The sequence below is a fragment of the Lolium perenne genome, chromosome 3, assembly GCF_019359855.2.
Source record: "Lolium perenne isolate Kyuss_39 chromosome 3, Kyuss_2.0, whole genome shotgun sequence".
Taxonomy (NCBI): domain Eukaryota; kingdom Viridiplantae; phylum Streptophyta; class Magnoliopsida; order Poales; family Poaceae; genus Lolium; species Lolium perenne.
Window position 1 is genome coordinate 67,824,488 of NC_067246.2, and position 22,438 is coordinate 67,846,925.

The 22,438-nt window shown below is 47.4% G+C and overlaps 1 protein-coding gene across 2 annotated transcripts in view; it reads left to right on the plus strand.

The window, feature by feature from the left end:
* The window catches only part of LOC127341615 (uncharacterized), a 35,306-nt gene extending 14,254 nt beyond the window's left edge, over positions 1 to 21,052 (plus strand). The window contains exons 2-6 of one of the 2 annotated variants that reach the window (XM_051367477.2): positions 17,985 to 18,082; positions 20,129 to 20,178; positions 20,288 to 20,438; positions 20,533 to 20,595; positions 20,693 to 21,052. In XM_051367477.2, coding sequence (XP_051223437.1) covers positions 17,985 to 18,082; positions 20,129 to 20,178; positions 20,288 to 20,438; positions 20,533 to 20,595; positions 20,693 to 20,794 — 464 coding nt within the window. In that variant the 3' untranslated portion in view covers positions 20,795 to 21,052. Of the gene's footprint in view, positions 1 to 17,984; positions 18,083 to 20,128; positions 20,179 to 20,287; positions 20,439 to 20,532 lie in introns of both variants that reach the window. The other variant, XM_051367476.2, reaches the window with a different exon arrangement.
* Positions 21,053 to 22,438: the final 1,386 nt, after the last annotated feature.

The following is a 22,438-nucleotide window of genomic DNA, read 5'->3' on the forward strand; positions in this document are numbered from 1 at the left end:
TTGTTCCGCAAGACACAACTGCTACGGTATGCATTTCATTACCGTGGGGAATTAGAATGGGATCCCCACCCTCCGGTTGTTCCGCCAGATACAACTTGTCGTCGTGGTGAACAGACAGATGCCATAGGATGGCTTAGATTGGGGCCGAATGGACGCTAGAGGATTCGGGGGAGGGTTTGCGACTAGATGGGATGAACTTCCGGATGCTTTCCTCAAGAACACAACCAAAGGCCGGTATGCAAGAAGAGAGACAAGAGGAAGAACTCTTTACTAGATCGCTAGCTTCATTGATCTCAACATGATTACAAGTGCTTGGATACAAGTTCTATCGTCTAATCTCCTCTGGGTACACGCGCCTGTAAGAGGCAGTACCCCCTCTCCTTATATAGGGGAGAGGGTGGCTTACAGAACAAGAAACCCTAATGGCATCTTTGACTGGACAAACTACTTTACAAAGCTACTTTTATCATAGATGACGCCGGAGTCTTCTTTAATCAGGGACGCTGACGTCCTTCGGCTTCTTTCAGCGTCATCTCTCTCTTTGGTGCCAGGGCTCTGATTAAAGCCGCTTTGCTTAGCTCATCCTTGTCTTCTTGCTCTGAAGAGAATCTTTGACCAGTCCCGCCGATAGGCCCTTCTCTCCGGTATCTTCTTTACCGGGTTCCGGCATACCCCCTTGGGGATACCGGCTTAGCTTCACTTAGCCCATACTCTTACCTTTGTGCTCCGGTAAGAATATTAAACCGGTATCTCGATGGCTCAAACCATCCGGTTTGGCATGCCTTTGGCATACCGAGGGTTATCCCCCCAACATTAGTCCCCGAAGCTGGTATAGTCTGGCGGATTCTATCCTACAGACCATGCCAGGTTTTTATCTTTTTAGGATACCAGTTTAATCTCTCCAGCTTCGAACTTGGATCCGGCATCTTTGCCCTTATTTGTCTTTTCTCTCTTTGCAAGGCATCTCCCGGCATCTCTTTTCTCCGGTATCATTCGCATTTACTCTTTCCTCGGCGAAGTCGAGAATATTTCGGGCCCCGCGCCTGTCAGTGACATGCGCACTGTTAACTGGCGCACCAGTGTCAGATGTCACTTCGCTTCGACTCCCGCGCGCTCATTAAATGCACCACTGCGGATCCCACTAGCCACTTCGGATCTTGTGTGTGCCTCCGTGTGGCTTCATATTTTTTCGCGTGTACTTCCTCGCCACGTGGCGGCCCGTGGTGCGAACCATCGCGGGCCGCGAGGCGAACCGCCGCGGCCCGGCGGTTTTCGGCCCACCTTCTCTCTTCTTTATTAGGAGAACTGCCCCTTCTTCTTCCTCTTCTTGCATTCCCCAACCTTCGCGCACAGTACTCCTCGCCTCTGCGCCTTCGCCGCTCTTCGTCCGCCGTCGTTCGCTTGAGCTTTGTCGCCCGGCGAACTCACGCCGCGTTTCCGCCGGACCTCGCCGTGCGGAAATCTTCCGCAGCACCTCCGTCGCGCCCGCAACATTCTTGCTTCTTCGCGTCCTTCTCCGCCTCGCCGTCGACGGTGCTCATCGGCGACAGTAGGTCCGCTCCTTCGCCGGCGAACGTCTTCCCCAGCGACTGCGCCGCTCGAGGTTAGTGCCAATCTCACTTTGCTTGCCATTTGCTTGTTTTCTAGATCTTGGGTCGATGGTGTTCTTATTTCCTCTTTTTCTTTGATTTTCTTCTTACTCGTAGATCTTCGCGCGGGGTTCAACTGTGGGATTTCTGTTTTTTCGCCTCCAAACCAATGTCTGGCGAGGAATCTTCCTCTGCTTCTTCTTCTTCCTCCTCCTGTAGCCAGCGTAGACAATCTTCTAGGGCTTCAGATCCGATGGATACCGATTCCGGCAACCAGCAGGGATCCGGTAGCCGCCAAGAATCCGGTAGCCATCTAGAATCTGGTAGCTCTAGCCAAGCATCCGGTAGCCACCTAGAAACCAGTAGCTCCAGCCAAGCATCTGGTAGCTCTAGCCAATCATCCGGCGCGGAGCCTTCCCCCATCACTCGTGGAGCCTGGATGGGCTCCAATGTTACCGAATACGAGATCGATTGGCTATACCGGTCCCGCAGGATTCCGGAAGGAGTAACCTACCGGCTTCCCGGTGACGAAATTGAACCGGAGCCGCAGCCCGGTGAACATGTTGTTTTCCTTGCTCATTTTGAGCGTGGCTTCGGCCTTCCTGCCTCGCCTTTTTTCCGGGAGTTCTTAAATTTCTATGAACTCCAACCTCATCACCTTCCTGGCAATGCCATCTTTTACCTTTCCTGCTATGCCACCTTCATGGAGGCCTACATCGGCATTCGTCCCACTCGTGAGACGTTTGCCCACTTCTTTTCCCTGCGGATTAATTCCGTTCAGGGCAAGGAAATTCCTAAGCCCAAACCGCCCGTGGAGTGCGGATCTTGCATCGTTGGCTCCCGCCAGGGGAGTCCTTTCTTTAAGTTCACCGGCCTTGAGTCCTACCACGCCTGGCAAGGAACTTTCTTCTGCGTGAAGAACAACGGCCGCGCAAATCTCATTGATCTTCCGCCGTTCCAAGTGGGGCCTCCCAGTAGAGCCAACTGGGGTTATAACCCGAAGACGGATCATACCGAAACCAACCGGGTGGTACGCTTCATGGCCTCTTTGAAGAAGGAGACCAACATCTGCTCGGATGATATCATCCGCACTTTTATTTCGCGCCGGGTGCTTCCTCTCAAGCGCCGGGTGCATAGGATGAGCGAGATGTACGGTCCTGGCGATCCCACCAAGATCACAGGTCGTCCCCTTAGCAAGAAGGATGTCGTCCGCAAGGCTAAGCAGATCTGCCAAACTGCTATGCCGTTTGACTGGGAATGGGGCCTCCTTCCCCTCAGCACTACTAACCCTCCGACCCAAGAAGTAAGAGATTACGCAATTAGGGTCGGTTTTGCCGGTAACTTTTTGCTCTTGTTAACCCTCTTTTTTCGTGTTTCAGGCCAAGGACCGCTTCCCCCTCATTCAAGTAGAGCGGCGTGGGATCTGCGTGAAGCGCGCCCTTGACTCCGTCGACCCAGATCCCTACATTTTTTGGAAGGATCTGAAGATGGGCAGGACCCCAGCCTCGCGCCTTGGCAGGTCTCCGCCGGAGCCAACCGGTTCTTCGGATGATCTGACCATGCTTGAGGTATTTTTCTTTTCCGGTCTCTTCTTCTTCTTTCATTGTTGCTTTTTCCCGAATCGCTTCTTAACCATTTTTAACTCATAGGTCCATGAGCACGTGCCGCCCTTGCGCGCCGAGGCCGGCTCCGAGTTTGTGGACAAACTCATGGCCCAGGGCCAAAAGAACAAGATGCCGGCATCTGATGCCGGTTCCAGTCAGGCCCCTCCCGCCAAGCGCTTCCGGACTGAGCCCTTGGGGGAGAAGGAAGTGGGCATGCGTCGCTACGGGCGCAAGCAGATGCCGACTGCCTCCGGGTAAGTTTCCTGTTTTCCTGCTTGCCTCTTTTTGCCAAGTTCTTTTTCCGGTTGCTTTTCTCCAACTGTTTTTCTTTCTTTTTCTCAGCCCTACGCTCAAGCTTGGCTCAAGGCCAGCGGGCTCTGAAGGTTCCGCAAGGACCTCAACCCCTCCTCCTCGCTCAAGCCCGGCATCATCTGATGCCGGCAACATCTCTGCCTCCCCTTCGGGGGGCACAACAAGTTTGGGGCGTGCGGCCCCTACATCGCCAGATCACCGCACGGAGGAGGATCTTTCCTTCCTCCCAGAGAACCAGGATACCGGCGCCAGCAACATCGGCGTCGAGGAAAGAGCTGCCGGGTGGGCGGAGCCTTCGGCTCCTCCCGTCCTTGAAAAGAAGACAACTTCCGCGCCGGGATCTTCCGCGCCGGAAAGTTCCAACCTGGGTGACGCGCCTAGCGCTCCCCCTTCTCCACGAACCATTCTGATGCCACCGCCAGATGCTCCTCGCATCAAGCCCTCCGGGGCTGCTCCAACTGCGCCGCCGCCCAAGATCTCGAAGCTTATCAAGGGGAAGGCGACGGCCTCCAATGCCCCTTCCGGCGGCCAGCAGCCCCTGGTGCTGCACGTCTCCAAGGCCGTCAGTGCTGCTAGCAAGAAGGCCACCGGCCTCCTTGGCCGTATCACTGAGTTCCAGCGCAGGGGCCAGGAGCTGGGGCATCTGCTGCCCTACGCCCAGAAGTGGAACGCTGCGGATATGACTCCGGCGACCCGCGGTTTGGGCAAGGACAAAGCTGCGGCACGACCCCTGTTGGGGACCGGTCTTCCGAGGAGCACTTCATGCGGCTTCGCTGCGCCGTGAAGGAGCTCAACAGCGCGTGGTATGATGCCACGAACAACTTGATGGTACGCTTTACTAACTCTTTTCAACTTTTACCGGTTTGCTTGCTTCCGGATTTTTTCTATCTTTTCTTTAGTTTCATGCCGGTTCCTCTCTTGTCTATCTTCCCAGTCCCCGAGTTTTGTGGTGAGAGCGCAGCTTTTAGCACAAAACTTTAACTTAAAAACTTTAACTAGCACTGCCAGTCCCCGAGTTTTGGGTTAAGAACTTTGTTCTTAGCGCAAAACTTAGCTTAAAAACGCGCAAAACTAGCACTGCCAATCCCCGAGTTTCGGGTTAAGAACCTTGTTCTTAGCGCAAAACTTAACTAATCTCTTTTTCTTGAACAGCTCACGGCTGACGCTCGGAAGGCCCTCTTTGAGGAACTTCTATGGGAACATCGGGACCTCGCTGAGGCACATGATAAGTGCCAAGGTAAGTTTTTGTACTACCGGCATCTTCTTACCGGAAACCTTTTTTCCTCCTAACATTTATAATTTTTGCTTAACAGTGATCCCGGAAGCTTCCATTGAGGCTCTCAAGGAGCAGCTCGCCGCCGCCCAACGTACAATTTTTCCTCTTTCCTGTTAGCTTGGTTTTCTTTTCATCTTAACCAGCACAATTTTGTTAACATCCTCTTTTCCGGGTCTTAGGGGAGAAGGACCAGCTCATCCGGCAGCATCAGGAGGAGCTGAGTGCCCAAAAGACCAGCTACCAGGAGCTCAAGTCCCAGTTCATCCAGCTGGGGCTTGATCATGCTAAGGCTCTCAAGGCTGCTGAAGCTGATGCAGCGGCCAAGATGAATGAGGCTCTTGAAGATGCCGGCAACGCCAACATGGTGTTGCTAGCTGAGCTGGAGGAGCTGGCCAAAGCCCAGAAGGCTGCCGAGGAAAAAGCTGCACGGCTGGAGGTGGAGCAGAAGGAGTGCAACCGGCTGGTCTTGCAAAATGACACACTTGCCTACCGTAAGTCCTTTCCTTTTGCACTTTCTGACTACTGCCCACAAGCCTTTTTTCTTCCGATCGCATTTTCTTTTCGTTATCTTTCCTTCCGGTTGTATTTTCTTCCGGATTCCTTTCCTTAGCCTTTTTCTTTCTTTGCACAGGCCTCTTCCCGGACTCTCAGAGGTTTGCTGTCAAGAAGGTTGACGAGCACCGCACTGCCCAGGGCCAAGAGAATCTTGGCGTGCCATGGACCCCCTATGACCATCTGGTCGCGCTGAGCGCGCGGGTGTCTCATATGCGTGCCATAGATCGCAACCTGTCTGACATTCCTGATGTAGCTACCCAGCTCTTCAGGACTCTGTGGCCTGGCGAGGAGGTGCCGGATACTTTCTCACTGATCAGCGACCGCCTTAAGGGCGCCGGCAAGAGGATCCGCGAGTGGCAGTGCTCTGCTGCCCGCGCTGGAGCAGACTCTGCCCTCCGCGTTGCTTGCTCATGGTATCCGGAGCTGAACTTGGATGCCCTCACCGGAGTGCGCGAAGGCGCGGAAACCGATCTGGACCCGATTCTTACCGCTAAGCGGCAGGATCGCGCGTACCACATCGCGGAGTACGCTGACATGCGCACCTTCATCCCTCCCCCTCCTGACGTCCAAGATTATCTCAACGAGGAGGAGGATGAAGCCGAGGAGGAGCCTCTGGGCGATGCCGGTGCTGGCGATGCCCCTCCTGAAGCCCCCGCTGCCTGATCATCCACTTGGTTGAAAATTTACCTGTGTTATGCTCTTGGGTCCTGCTTATCTCAAAACAATGTCCTGTTAAATTCTGCCCCGGTATGCCGGGATTTATGATGTAAAACTTTAAGTCCGCTTTGGTTGCCGTACAACAGTTTGTGCCGGTAAGTTATACCGGTAGTTAATTACCTTAAGTTTGCCTTAGCATATTTGCTTTTGGTTTTGCTTTTATCCTGCACTGCAAAGATTTCCAAATTGTTTCCGCATCCAATTCGATGCACACTTGGTTCTTTTGCCCTGGCTCTGCCTGCCTTCTCTGGGCGTTCTTTGGCGTATGAGCGCAAGGTTCTTTCACCAAACAAGCATTTTCTTGAACTTAGAAATAACTTCGAAATTTTGCAAAAAACCGGTTTAACCGGGGTTAGTTAAATTTTTCCGGATTGTTTGTTCCCACTCTCTCTCTTCGCGGTTCGCGTGCTTAGTTGCTACCGGTTTATCTTGCTTGCCATGAAGCCGGTTTGTGGACAGCAGCAGAGTCGAAGACTCCGGTAGGTTTAGCACGCTACTAAACCGAAAAGAAAAAATGTTCACCAAGCAGCCGGTGAACTGAAAAAATAAACATGTTGCATGCAACTTAGGTTGGGGTAGTCCCCGAGATTCATTCAAGGTTCCGGCATCTTTTATTCATAGCAATTAAGGTACAAAAAGGAACTTCTTACACCACAACTTCAAGAGTAGAAAGGACGCAACAGAGCTACGTTCCATGGACGCTTGCTCTCCTCTCCGGACCTGTCCGCCTTTCCTTTTTTCCACTCCTGTGCATCGATCAAGTAATATGCATCATTGTGAAGCACTTTGCTTACAATGAAGGGACCTTCCCATGGTGGTAAGAGCTTATGCCGGCCTTCAGTGCGCTGCACTAGGCGTAGCACGAGATCTCCTTCCCGGAAAACTCTCGGGTTAACCTTCCGGCTATGATAGCGTCTGAGGTTTTGCTGATAAATGGCTGTTCTTGCCAAAGCCAGCTCTCTTGCTTCTTCTAGCAAGTCCACATCATTTTCTCTGGCCTCTTTGACCTCTTGCTCAGTATAGAGCTGTACCCTTGGTGAATCATGAATGATGTCAGTTGGTATGACCGCTTCTGCTCCATAAACCATGAAGAATGGAGTGTATCCGATAGACCGGTTTGGAGTTGTTCTTATACTCCACAGCACTGATGGTAGCTCATCGAGCCAACATCCCGGTGATTTTTCCACCGCATCAATGAGTCTTGGTTTGATACCGGAAAGTACCAAAGCGTTCATTCTTTCCACTTGGCCATTGCCTTGTGGGTGTGCCACTGAGCACAAATCCAACCGGATGTTGTTGTCCTCACAGAACCTTTTGAACTCACCTTGAGCAAAGTTGGTTCCATTGTCAGTGATGATGCTGTGCGGGTATCCATATCGCAAAATGACATCTTTTAAGAACTTCACCGCTGTATACCCATCACATTTTGCGATAGGTTTCACTTCTAGCCATTTGGTGAATTTATCCACCATAACCAAGATGTGAGTCATGCTGCTCCTTGCAGTTTTGAATGGGCCGACCATATCGAGGCACCAAACGGCAAACGGCCATGTTAATGGTATTGTTTTTAAACCGGACGCTGGGGTATGATTTTGCTTGGCGTACCTCTGGCACCCGTTGCATTTTCTTACTAAATCCTCAGCGTTTTCCAAAGCAGTGGGCCAATAAAACCCATGCCAGAATACTTTTGCTACCAGCGCCCTTGATGAAGCATGATGGCCACATTCTCCTCGGTGAATCTCCTCAAGCATTTCTTTCCCTTCTTCCGGTTCCACACATCTTTGAAGGATACCGGTAAAGCTTCTCTTGTACACCTCACCATTGATGAATGTATATGCTTTGGACCTTCTTTGTATTCTCCTTGATTCATTTTCGTCATCCGGCAAGGTGTCGTTGATCAGGAATTCCTTAATAGGTTTAACCCACGACGGTGTCTCTCGAACCAAAAACACCGGTGCATCTATCTCCATGCTATCTACCAGCATCGTTTCTTCCGGTATGGGTACAGCAGTCCCCGAGCTTGCCGGAGCAGTCCCCGAGTTTACCGGTGCAGTCCCCGGGTTTCCTTCATCGATATCCATGGGTACTACATGCGATTCCGGTACGAAAATTGATTCCGATTCCGGGCTTGGTTTGATCGATGGTGCTCTTAAGTGAGCTAAAGCTATTCCGGGAGGAATTTCTTGCCTGGATGAGCCCAGCTTGGACAAAGCATCCGCGGCTTCATTTTTTGCGCGCGGCACATGGTGAAACTCACACCCTTCGAAGAATCCGGCAATCTTTTGCACGTGAAACCGGTACGAGGCCATGTTGGCATCTTTTGCGTCCCAATCGCCGGAACATTGCTGCACCACAAGATCTAAATCTCCATAGCAAATGATCCGGTGTGCACCGATTTCTTTTGCGACCTTTAATCCATGGATCAAGGCCTCATATTCAGCGACATTATTCGATGCCCTGAAATGCACTTGCAAAACATACCGGAGGTGATCTCCTTTTGGCGAGGTGAGCACCACACCAGCACCCAGACCCTCTTTGAGTTTGGATCCATCAAAGTGCATTTTCCAGTACTCTATCCTCTGGTCTGGCGGTTTGTATTGCATCTCCACCCAATCGACGAGGAAGTCAGCCAAAGCCTGTGATTTTATGGCATCTCTTCTTTCGTACGCTGATACATATGGTGATATCTGGATTGCCCACTTTGCAATCCTTCCGCTAGCGTCTTTGTTGCACATGATATCGGAGATTGGTGCTTCACTCACCACCTTCATAGGATGTTCTTCAAAGTAATGCTTGAGTTTCGTGGCGGCCATGTACACGCCATAAGTCATCTTTTGGAAGTGAGAGTAGTTTTGTTTTGAGAGAGAGAGCACCTCGCTCAGGTAGTATACCGGCATCTGGACGGTTTTTCCTTCCTCTTCTCTTTCAACCACAACCACTACGCTCACAACCCTGTTTGTTGCTGCTATGTATAATAGCATAGGCTCTCTTTCTAGAGGTGAAGCCAGTATAGGTGCTGTGGCCAGCATTGTTTTCAGTTCTTTAAACGCTGCGTCTGCCTGAGGGGTCCAGACGAACGTATCGGATTTTCTCATGAGAGCATAGAGTGGCAGAGCTTTTTCTCCCAACCTGCTTACGAACCGGCTTAGCGATGCCAAGCTTCCGGTAAATTTTTGCACATCTTTTAATTCTCGTGGGATAGTCATTCTTTCTATTGCCCGGATTTTTACCGGATTGACTTCAATGCCCCGGCTTGACACAAGGAAACCAAGCAGCTTGCCGGCAGGGACACCGAAAGTGCATTTTGCCAGATTAAGCTTCATCCAGAACCGTCTTAGGTTATCGAATGTTTGCCGGATGTCATCGATTAAGGTGTTCTTTACCTTAGTTTTTATCACAATGTCGTCCACATAGACTTGCACATTCTTTCCGATTTGATCGAACAAGCATTTTTGCATACAGCGCTGGTACGTTGCACCAGCGTTGCGCAAACCAAAGGGCATAGTGACATAGCAATAAGCCCCATGCGGGGTAATGAACGCAGTTTTTATTTGATCTTCCTTTTTCAAGGGAATTTGGTGGAAACCGGAATACGCATCCAGGAAGGACAACAACTCACACCCAGCAGTTGAATCAATCACTTGATCGATCCGTGGCAAAGGAAAAGGATCTCTTGGGCAAGCCTTGTTTAGGTTGGTGTAGTCGATGCACATGCGCCACACCTTTGGAGCTTTTGCCTCCAGGTTCTCATCTTTTTTCTTTTCGACCATTACCGGATTGGCCAGCCACTCTGTGTGCGTGACCTCCACAATGAATCCGGCAACAAGCAGTTTGGTCACTTCTTCTCCAATAATCTTCCTCCTATCTTCAGCGAACCGGCGCAAGGGTTGCCGCACCGGCTTGGCGTCTTTCCGGACATTTAAAGAGTGCTCAGCCAGCTCCCTCGGAACACCCACCAAGTCATCAGTTGACCAGGCAAAGATATTCCGATTCTCATGGAGGAAGCTGACGAGCGCGTTTTCCTATGCTTGATCGAGTCCGGCACCGATGCGAACGGTGCGCTCTGGGTAAGCCGGATCCAGCACAATGTCCTTTGTTTCATTTGTCGGCTTGAATGCCGGTGAGCCCAAGCTTCCACTCATTGCCGCTAAACTCAACTGTGAGGACTGAGCCAGCGCAACCGCGGTTTGCATTCTTCTTTTTTCCTCCGCCATCACCAGCGATTCCGCTAGGTTTGATCCGGTAGATGCAGTTTCCAGTGAGATCTTATAGTTCCCCACCACAGTTAAGGGTCCACGAGGTGCCGACATCTTCATCTTGAGGTAAGCTGTATGAGTCGTAGCCATGAAAGCTGCCAACACTGGTCTTCCCAGCAACGCATGGTAAGGACTGTCTAGGTCCACCACCTCAAACTCAACGTTTTCAACCCGGCAATTGTCACGTCCTCCAAATGCTACGTCCACCCGAACTTTTCCTACCGGAGCACAGGACAAGCCCGGAACGATTCCGTGGAACGTTGTACGCGTGGGCTGAAGCATGTTTTCTGTTATGCCCAGCGTATGCATGGTGTGCTTGTACATGATGTTTATGCTGCTGCCGTTATCTATCAGCACCTTGCTGAATTTTACTCGGGTTTGCGGCCCTTTCATGATTGGGTCCACAACAAGAGCGTATCCACCTGGATTCGGCATGATTTTGGGGTGATCCTTAAATGACCAGGTAATTTCCTGATCTGACCACAACATGTATCTGGGAACTGCCGGCATTACGGCGTTTACCTCCATGGAGCGGCGATGCACACTTTGCCTGTCTGTTGGCTCAGTGACAAAGACAACACAGCACATATGCGGGCCCTCGTAAACATTCCGGCCTAAAGGTGCCGGTGGAGGTGGTTGATCATCGTTTTGCTCCACCTGGTTAACTTGCTGGTATTGTTGCCTATTTGGCTGATGCTGTACCGGTAAAGCATTTGCTCCGGTGAGTGGTGGCGGCGGTGGTAGTTGTTGCTGACGCGGCATATCTTGTGACGGTGGCAACACTGTTGAGCACCCTTGTGCCTGCGCATCCTTTACCGCTCCTTTTTGCATCAAGTACTTGGTCCAAGAACAATCCTTCGTCAGGTGGTTTGACGGGTGATCCGGGTTTGGCGTGTGCCACCGGCAAGGTTGATCCATGGCGGCTTCCATGGTGTATTTTACGGGTTCCTGCCAATTCTTTTTCTGGCCCTAGGGTTTCTTTTCGACCCACTGCTTTTTTGGACCCGCCCGTGACTGCGATCCGGTTTTTTGCCTTTGGCTGCCGCCGGCATCATAATTTTCTTGCACAGCAGCAACGTGCTGCTGAGCGTACCTTCGATCCGGGAAATCTTCCCTTCTCTTGTTGTTCCGGTTGTCCCGGTATTGTTCCTGTCGCTGCTCCGGCTCAGCTTGTACTGCTGGTTGCAATGGGTCTCCCAATGCATAGCTATTCGCCACACGTATCATCTCTGCCAAGGTTGCTGGCATGCTTCTCTGCAGCTTTTGCCACATCGGTGATCCTCTCCGGCATCCTTGACTGAACCAAGCAATTGCTTGTGCTTCAATCACTCCTTCGCACGTGTTTCTTGTTGAGTTCCATCGGATAAGATAATCCCTGTCTGTCTCACCGGCACGTTGCTGGCATAAAGCGAGCTGTTGGGGCCGGTTTGGCCTCTTGTAAGTGCTACTGAAGTTGTTCACGAAGGCTTCCTCAAAGTCCAGCCATCCATTAATGCTTCCTGCCGGCAAGTTGTTAAGCCAAATCCGTGCAGGGCCTACCAGGTAGGACGGTATGATTCTCACCGCCCAACGCCGGTTTACTCCACCACCAGCTACATAAACAGCTGTGACATAGTCCGCCAGCCAATCTTCCGGCTTGGTCGTGCCATCATACGTTTTTGTGTCTCGGGGCAGCTGGAAATTGCGTACAGGTGGCTCTTCTCCCATGATCCGTGGGCCAAAACATTTTGGGCCAGGAGGACCCTCAGATTCGATCATTTCGGAAAGATGTACTCTGTCCAGCCTGTGCCTCGCATCCTGGTCTGGCAAACATCTTTCCCCCAGGCGGTCTCCCAAGGGGTTCCGGTAGACTCTTGTTCGCTCTACTTCGGAATCTCCCTCTCCGTATCTTTCCGGTTCCGCGGCTCTTGCCTGCCGGTACCTTGGTGGTGGCATTTCCTCATACGCTGCCCTTGCAGCTCGATAATTTTGCCCGGTTTCATATCTACCGGCATGATTGTCTCCGGCATAGCCTCCTCCGGCGTAGCCTCGACCTGCCCCTTGGCTTTTTCTACCGGCATCGTGTTGCCCGGCTTGTTGTTTTCCGGCAAGAACCGGATCGTACACAGTCATCTGCTGTGCGTTCATCTCTTTTTCTCTTCTTCTGTCCGGATGGGGGGACGATGCCTGCCCATGGGACTTGCTTCCGGCATTCTTTGTTGAACGCGCGGATTTTGAGGCCGCGGCCTTGTTCAGCTTAGCCAGTTGCTCAGCATTCTGCTGCTCAATAGTTTCCAGCAGCTCTCTAACACGCTCTTGCTGTTTTGCCAAAGCATCTCCGGAAAGCGATTCACATAGCTCTACTGCAGCTTTTGCAGCTTTTATAGTTTTATCAGACTCAGTACTTAGGTTTTTCCACGATGCTAACAGATGCAGAGGTACTTTTGCCGGCAAGAACTTCTTTGCGCAAATCCTGATCTAGGTTGCGAGCTTTTAGCCGGTTCTCCGGTATCCTAGCAGCATGAGCGCTAACAGAAGCAAAGCCATGGGTAGCGTTATACTCACGTAGGGTTAGGTTCAGCTCGTGCTGCGCCCGGACGATGTCGGCGCCGTTTGCGAGCAGCTTCTGGCGTTGTGCCTCCAGCTCCGCCTGAGCCGCTGCCGGGTCGATGTTCTGCGCGATGGGCGTTGCCAGCACGTTCATCGCTGCTTGGAGTGGTGTTGCCGGTGGTGCGGAAGATGCTCCCGCAGCGCCAGCGTCGCGCTCCAGCGGTGGCTTGGCCGCACGGGTCGAAGCCGCACGACCAGCACCTTCATCCACAGCTTCTTTTCCTGCACCAACCACGCCAGTCATCATTACCTCAACGCTGCCGGCGGCGCGGCCAGCACAGAGCCACCTTGGCGGGTCCGGTGCCACCAGCACCGGCGAGAGGCGCGCGCACGGTGGACGGTGCCGAAGTAGACGCGGTGGCTGCCAAACTCGATGATGCGGCCGTTCTTGGGGAAGATGCCGCCGTTGGCGAAGCAGCCCGCGTTGTCGTTGATGAAGTCCATGGCGTAGATGCGCTGCACGAGCGCGGACACCGTACGCTCGCCGGAGACCTCGAGGATGCCCGCCCGAATGTGAACTCCTGCAAGCGCCACTTCATGCCCCACGGTGGGCGCCAACTGTCGTCGTGGTGAACAGACAGATGCCATAGGATGGCTTAGATTGGGGCCGAATGGACGCTAGAGGATTCGGGGGAGGGTTTGCGACTAGATGGGATGAACTTCCGGATGCTTTCCTCAAGAACACAACCAAAGGCCGGTATGCAAGAAGAGAGACAAGAGGAAGAACTCTTTACTAGATCGCTAGCTTCATTGATCTCAACATGATTACAAGTGCTTGGATACAAGTTCTATCGTCTAATCTCCTCTGGGTACACGCGCCTGTAAGAGGCAGTACCCCCTCTCCTTATATAGGGGAGAGGGTGGCTTACAGAACAAGAAACCCTAATGGCATCTTTGACTGGACAAACTACTTTACAAAGCTACTTTTATCATAGATGACGCCGAATTCTTCTTTAATCAGGGACGCTGACGTCCTCCGGCTTCTTTCAGCGTCATCTCTCTCTTTGGTGCCAGGGCTCTGATTAAAGCCGCTTTGCTTAGCTCATCCTTGTCTTCTTGCTCTGAAGAGAATCTTTGACCAGTCCCGCCGACAGGCCCTTCTCTCCGGTATCTTCTTTACCGGGTTCCGGCATACCCCCTTGGGGATACCGGCTTAGCTTCACTTAGCCCATACTCTTACCTTTGTGCTCCGGTAAGAATATTAAACCGGTATCTCGATGGCTCAAACCATCCGGTTTGGCATGCCTTTGGCATACCGGGGGTTATCCCCCCAACACAACTGCTACGGTAAGCGCATCCGTTGATGAACGAGAGGTGGAAACACTTTTGACTACTCCGTTCCACTCCGGATCTTATGGTTAACACGGGTATTACGGCACAAGAATCACTGGTGACATTTGTTGTTTAATCCTAGATGGATATAAACCCTTGCAATGGAACCTCCACCATATCAACACAATCCATGGTTCCATTGCCCACCACATAGTCATATTCATAGTTATGAAAGTAGTGGTTTTGGTTTTATGCAATAGTGATAACCATAGTACTTTGCAAGTAATTTGATAGAAATACTCAAATGACATGAGCAAGTGATGAACTTGCCTGAACACTGCAAAGTTTTGCAGTTGGAAGGTGTGGACTGACCCTTGTCCTCTGTCTCTGAAAAATAGCATCATTGTCCGATAAGGGCAATGGTTAAAGAAGCAATTATGCATGCTTTCCATTTTTAGGGTTTGTTTCCCCCCTTTCCGATGTCTTATTATTTTATGTGAGAGGTAATTACTAAGAATAATTTAGAGATTCTTTATTTAGGGTAAATACAACCTTGAAATATTGTCAAGGTGTTTTTAAAGTCCAATTGCATTAATGGACTTATTTTCATTTTTGAAAATAATATGTGTGATTTAAATTATAATTTAAATCATCAAAATAAGACTTATTCTTAATTGTCTTCAAAAATTCTGTTTGGTATTTTATTAGGATAGAGAATTTTATGCTGATTGATTTTCATATTTTTAATTATTTTTTTAGTGCTCTTATCAATTTTCTATTGAATTTTAAAGTTACTGGTTTTTAATTGAATTGTGAAAAGTCACAATTGCCCCTGGGCCCACCTGTCAGTGGAGCCCAGTGGGTTGGGCTAGACCAGCTCGGGTCCAACCGACCCGAGCGGTCGCTCACTCACTCTCCACCTCGCGCCGCTCGACCTAACCCTAATCCCCTTTCTCCCTCTGGCGACCTGCGTCGCCCTCACCGTCGCCGGCCGATTCCGGCGGTCTCCGGCCGCCATGGCCCTCGCCATGGGGCGCAATCGAATCGCCTTGTGACGGCGATCCCTTCCATCCGCGTCGATCTGGCGCAGACGCCGTCCCCCGCTCGTCATCGATCCTCTCCGCCATGGCTAGGGTTCGGGATCCGCTTGATCCCACGGCTCCCAGAGCTCCTGGCGTGGTGGCGCCGCCGTGGCTGTGCTGCCATGGTGGGGTGGTGCTGTGGCGCCGCCATGGCCTGGCTTGGCCTGGCGCCGCCGCGCCCTGGCGTGTGCCGCCGTGGCCGCCATGGTGGTCTGCCTGCTCGACCCTGGTACGTTCACCACCTCTTCTTCTCTCTCGTGTGCTTGTTCTTCTTCCTCTCTCCAGTAGCTCTAGCCATGGCTTGCTGTTCCTGGTGCCTATGCTGCTCTATGGCTGGCTTCTTTGCGCGATGTATCTTGCGTGTCTTCTTTGTGCTAGTTTGCTAAGCTATGCGCCTGTTAAGCTTGCAGTTCTTGCCGGACTTCTTCCCTGTGCCCCTGTCTTGTTTCTATGATTGCCTGACATTCCAGTATATTCATATGGCTTCAATGGCTTAATTGCAGTATGCAATTCTTGCAAATTTGCAAGTGCCAGAGCTCTGGTGATCCAGTGACCATCAGCTGCTTGATTATTGCTTGCTTTACTTACTGCCTATGCCTGTCTAGGCTTATTCTGGTGACTGTGCATCACCATGCCTTGTGCTGGTGTGTGATGTGGTTGGCTCAAGCAATTGCTGTTGCTTGCAGTGATCAATTGGATCATGTGCAAGTGTTCCAGTTACTGGTGATCTATGACTTTCATTTATCTGTATTGCTTGTCCTTGTTTATCGGATAAATGAGATGAACTGCTTGCAGTAATGACTCTTGTAATTAGTTTGATTGAGCTAGAGGGATGCCAACAGTGGTTGGGAACCCTAGCTCTTCTTTGAACCCAATCTGGGTGATGATATTTGTACTTGGCTTGGTGGTTTGGCTGTTTTAGGGGTTGAGGTGACCTTGGCAGTTGTCATATGCTGCCCTAGCGTAGCTCCCCTCTTTGTTGGCTTGCTGTGGCTCACCAAATGCTTTCTGGGTGATCCATTTATTGGATTGCCAGTAGCTCTTGATGTTGAAATCAAATGGACAATGTTTTGTCTAGGTCTGATGGTCAAACTAGCTGTAGGTGCTAAGTGTGTAGCTAGGCTAGCTTGTGCTCTCATCTCTTGCTGGATTTCTTCAGTTATGCATTGATTGTCATAGCTGTTGTTCCCTTTAGATGATTTACCAGTGGCCTTACTGCTCTTGCTTGCACCATATGGCTTAGTAGCCAGATGATGACACAACTTGGGTATCACACCCTTTTGATTATGTGTGATTGATGCATATGCTTATATATGAACGAAACCATCTGGTTTGTTCATGATGCTTGGTATACCTCACTCCAGCTCCTAGAATTTGATGTTGGTGTAGAGGTGTTGCTTCTGTGTTGATTTGTTGGTTAATTTGCTTGCCCTGCTCCACCTGGTGAGCTCCTGAAGCTGGGTTGGATGCTGTGGTGTTATGGAGCAGATTGAACAGTGAAGCTGTTCTATCTGTTCTAGCTGTTCTTGGTGTTCTTGGTGTTCTTGGTGGCTTACCAGTGCAGTTCTGTCGATGGATGAATCAAGTGACTAGGGTTTGGCTGTGAAAAGCTTTTATATGGCCAGCCATGGCTTCTTTGGTCGACAGCACCACATCTTACCATGGTGACTCACTGGTTGTGTGTGTTGCATGCACACATGCAGCAGGCCTTGTGTGCTGCCTGTATGTGTGTGGCTTGGAACTTGGGCTGATGGGTTGGATCAGCTCGGCAGAGACTTGATAATATCCTCTTCATTTCAATTGTTTGCTCACCTGCCAAGTGGCTTTGCCACTTGGCTTAATACTTTGATTGTTGTGTATGTGTGCAGGGATCAAGAAGATGCTCAAGATGAACTCAAGATCATCTTGATCAAAGAATTCACGAAGATCACAATGTAGTTTAGGTCATTTAAATACCTTGTAATTTTCCTTTTTCTTTTTCTATTTCATCAATTCTTGTAATGTGTTGTAATTCCATAATTCAAATATGAATATTGTAAAGACAATGTATTATGTGTATGATTATCAATAAAGCTCAAGTTTTCCTTAATGAGCTTTACGTAATTATTGTATTACTTATAATCTTGATTAATTATAATTATTTGTGAAGTTATCTCAAATTTGAATTATGTGCTAATCATTTGATGTTTGAATTTGAAATTCAAATTCAAATTTGGTTTGAATTCATTCAAACAACCTAACTTGTAATTCAATCACTCAACTTATGATTTCTATGCAATTCCACTTCTCTCTTCTCAAAACCCTAATTTAGACAAGTAGGAACAAGTTCATCGCAATCTCGAAACCCTAACCCTGTAGGATGTCGAGAGAGAAACCTGTCCCCCTACGATGCAGTTTTGTTTTAAAAGCGCGAAATTTCCCCGTAATTTACAATGCAATGCACATCCATTTCTAAAATCTACCCCACGATCGTCTCAAAACCTGGGACATTACAATTAGCCATCTTTTAGGACCATATGACATCCACCAGATGACATCCCCTTATCTAATAGTTGTAAGATTTCTTTTTGATAATTGGAGGTAGTTTTCAGGTTGCAGAAAGCATGGTTTTAAATTGAGATTCAGTTTCCAGATTTTTGTGAAGAAGCCTTTGCATGGTTTCTTATCAGTACTGTTTTTTTAGCTTTTTTTATCAGTTAGTGTATGCTGTTTAAATTGATTTTTCGTTCAAGGTGTTTATTTGTTCTATTTCCTCACCTGGTTCTCCGGGAGCGCCTCCCCTTCCGACGGCGGGCGCTTGGATTCCTCTCGTCGGCGATGGCAGCCGAAGGTCCATGTACTTTTTCCCGTACCCCTTCTTTTCTCACCTTTTGTTGGCCGTCTAGGGTTCCCCGTATGCGTTGGTGGAGTTGTGGATCGTTTTCGGATCTTGGATTACCAGATTCGTCTGATGATAGCTTTCTCTACTTGTTTTTTCTACACATCAGATTCGTGTGTGGATCGTTTTCTCTGCCTGTTCTGAAATTAGTTTTAGGTGCTTCGGGTGGTTGGTTTGGGGGGAATTTCCATCTGTTTTTGAAATTATTGGTGGTGCGTCAGGCGGTTTTTTGGTGTAATATACTTAGATGGTTGACTGATCTATTTTGTTTGTTAATTATATGTTTTTAGGTAAATGTTCATGTTGTGATTTTTTTGCAAAACCAGTGACATATAGTGGTTCATGTTCATAGCGAAAATTAGATTAATAAGTGCAAGTTAATTTCTAGTAGAGATGCTTCTAGTAGGTATTTTTCAGGTTCCTGGTCGTTTAGATTGATGATTTTTTTTGGAATGATAGGTAGTTGATTTTGTTAGCAGTGTGTTTTGTGAAGAAGCCTTGCATGATTCATATCAGTATTGGTTTACCTGATCAGCTAGTAATCATTCTGTTAGCAAATTTTGTGTTAAGAGTTGTAATATTCCTTTTCATGATAGCATGCTCATAGCGAAAATTGTATTAACGTCTATGTTGTTTCGTCCTCACCCATTATATGATAGGAGAGATGTTTCTAGTAGGTATTTTCAGGTTCCTTGGTCGTTTAGATTGATGATCTTTTTTGGAATGATGGGGGTAGCAGTGTGTTCTGTTTACCATAAGGCACCACTCGTTCTGGTGACTAATTAAGCTTTTTTTTTCTTGCTCTACTTTCTGATGGAATTTTTGCTTTATGTTTGAATGGTTGATCTTACTTTCCATTGCTTACTGTTCCTAAATCTCTTGCCAAAGATCATGTTGGTTCCGATTCTTAATAACTGGAATTATATGATCAGCATTCTATCTGTCATTATCCATGCATTTTTTTGTGCTGCTAGTTGTATGATTCACTTCTAGAGAGGTTAAATCTAACCACGTTAGAGGCTACTGTTAGTCAATGGGATAGTTGAGCAGCTAGCATATATTGGTAACACTATTTGCAAGATCTGGGTACGTGTGCCAGTTTAACAGAAGTTCAAGCATAGGAAGGTAGGCATGCCGCGGAAGAGAACTCCTTCAATAACAAAGGCACTTTTGCTTTGGTTTAACCTTGCATGATTTTTTGTGTTAAGAGTTGTAATATTCTTTTCATGATAGCATGCTCATAGCGAATTTTGTCCATGATTAACATTTGTTCAGTGTGGATGTCTTTTAATGATGTTTTTCTTAACATGTTTGTTCTTGTGATTCTTTTCTCCTTTTACAGTTGTTAATCTCCCAGCTATTGAACCTCAATGAAAGGCTACAATACAATCTAGGTTTTCAACACTTGATGGTTGAACTACCTCAATACAATGAAAGTTGTGAAACAATTTAATGCTATTCAGAAGTCCTTTATATCAAAGCATCATCTGGAAAATCTTCTGAAACTACATGAACACTTGATGGTTCCTTTGCATCTTCAGCAGTGGCTACTCGACCATACATCATATGGTCAAAGGAAATTCTTTCAACACAAAGAGAAGATCATATTCTTCACGAAAGATATTGTTGACAAAGTGTTTGGTTTTCCATTGGGCACTAAGCCTTTTGTTATGGATAGCAGTGACCCTGATATTATAATAGAGGTGGAACAACTGCTTGCTCAGTACAAGCAGGGGAGGAAAACCATTCCTGTGAAGGTTCTGGTGTCTATATTTCTTGGCGCTAACAGTGAGGAGGTTTTCATTAGGAGTTTCATAATGTTCTTCATAACAAAAGTTCTTTGTCCTTCGACCTATAATTTTGTCAACCCAAAGTATCTATACTGTTTGAGGGACATTGACATTCCAGAAGTTGGGAATCTTGACTTTGGAACTCTATGTCTGAACCACCTGTGGTATGAGATGGATGCATGGAAGGATAAAATATCCATGAACACAGGCGACTTCAACAGGCTTACATGGATTGGCGGTTGCCTTCCACTACTGGCTGTATGTCTTTCTCACTCTAAACTTTTGTGTCATAGTAAACTAATTATAGGTCATTTTTGGTTTCTTCGTTTTAAATTATTCTTTTTTATTTTTGTTATTGCTTTTGCAGGTTGTATACTTGGATTTCCTCGATTTCAATGACAATGCCCCCCATTGATTATAGTCTGCCTAGGATGTCCTTCATCAGAAATGAAGATTTCTCCTATCTCGTGAATTCAGATCGTAACATAACGTCTCGAAAATCATATGGGGTGCTACCAGTACGTATGGTTTTTAGTATTTCTTTTCCTTAAATCCTTTATTTTTGTTTTTTTAACTCTTTTTTGTTTTAATTTATTTCTTATTTCTTACCAGATAAGGGACATTTCTCTAACTCCATATGGCACTCCTATACAAATCCTCCTAGATGCACCTCAGGCAAGAGATGGTGATGCAGTTTTGCAAGTTGTTGCTAATGATCTCATAGATCATCCACCAGAACCTAATCAAGCCATCCTGGGCGAGTTATTCGTAGATGATTTTAATGAAGATGGCTACTACAATCAGGAGGGGGCGAAGCCAGCAGCAGCACTTGTTGCAGGAGGCGAGTATCACTGAAGCGGAGGCGTCGTCCTGAACTCGTTCACCCTTGATCAGTCAACTTTTTGAGAAACCTGAGAGTTGTGAAGACGTCTTGATTGTCTGTTTAGTCGTCCCATTTGCGTCCTTTTTGGTTCTGCTTAGTGTTGGTATCGAGCGACTTTAAGCACTGCTGTAAGATTGTCTGATTAGTCGTCCTGTTTGCGTCTTTTTTCGGTTCTGTTTAGTGCTGGTATCGAGCAATTTTTAAGCGCTGCTGTAAGATCTGTTAAGATAAGACAATCTTTTTCTGAAACTTCTTTTGGACAATTGATGTTCAACACCAGGCAATCTTTTTTTCCAAAAATTCTTTAACGATTGATGTTCAAGACCAGACAATTTTTTCTGAAACTTTTTTGAACAATTGATGTTCATTTTGCACATTCATCATTTTGCTTTTAAAACATACATCATATGGTGAACCAAAAGTTTTTTCAATATAATTTTTTTCGTATGTATCAAATTTTTTCTGTACCATCATATTGCTCATAGATACTAACATAAAGCATGACTAAAAAAAACAACTTGACGAAGTGGTCCATCGTCTTATTTTTCAGCTGAGTAGGAAAGGTGCAATATGTGGACTATGCATTCTGTTATTATGGAATTTGTCATGACATTAAGTACATTTTTTCTCTATGAATACATGAAATTTGTACAAAACACACACCTACAAATCACTAGTTATAGTCAATGGAAATTTGAGGTAGAACTCAACCCCCATTTCCGATTCCATATACATTCATTTGGAATGACAAATTTTCTGTTAAGTAACAAATTTTGTACGACGTGAAATTTGTTCAAGGTGAAAACTGTTCAAGGAGTTTTTTTTTCATATTTGTTCTATGTGCAAATCCTTCGGAATAAGAAAAATGTTCAAGATGGAAAATCAATTCACATGGTGAAACCGTTTGAAATTCATTAATTTTTCAAGGTGGCTGTTTGTTACTCATACTTTTTTAAGGTGCGATACTAGAATTATCCGAATATGTTCAAGTCTCATATATGTTCAACGTAGAAATTTGTTCAAAATGTAGTATCAAATTTGTTCGACGTGGAAACCATTCATGTTTTTTTCAAGAAAGAAACCTAGGAAAAACCGTTCATTTTTTAAATAAAATTTAAGGTAGAAACCGTTCAAGGTGAAATCCGTTCATTTTTTGATTTTTTTTGAAAAATGTTTCAAGGTGGGGGGAATGCGTTCATTTCAAAATTTGTTTGGAGACAGAAACCGTTCAAGGGAGGAAACTGTTCATAGTTGAATTTCGTTCATGTAAAAGATATGTTCAAGGGTGGAAATCCGTTCTATTTCTTCAAAAAATGTTTTCATTCATGCTTTAAAATTTCGTTTATCATGAAAATTTGTTCATGTAACCAACCTTTAAAAATCCGTTCATCTTTTGGAAATTGTTGCAGTTGAAAACCGTTCAATGTGGAGTCCGTTCATTTTTAAAAAATGTTCAAGGTGGGAATGCCTTCATGCTTGGATTTTTGTTCATCATGGAAACTGTTCATGTAACCAACCTTTGGCAAATCCGTTCATCTTTTTGGAAATTCTTTAAGTTGGAAACCGTTCAATATGGTATCCGTTCATATAAAAATGTTCAAGGTGGGAATCCGTTTTATGCTTTTGCAATTTGTT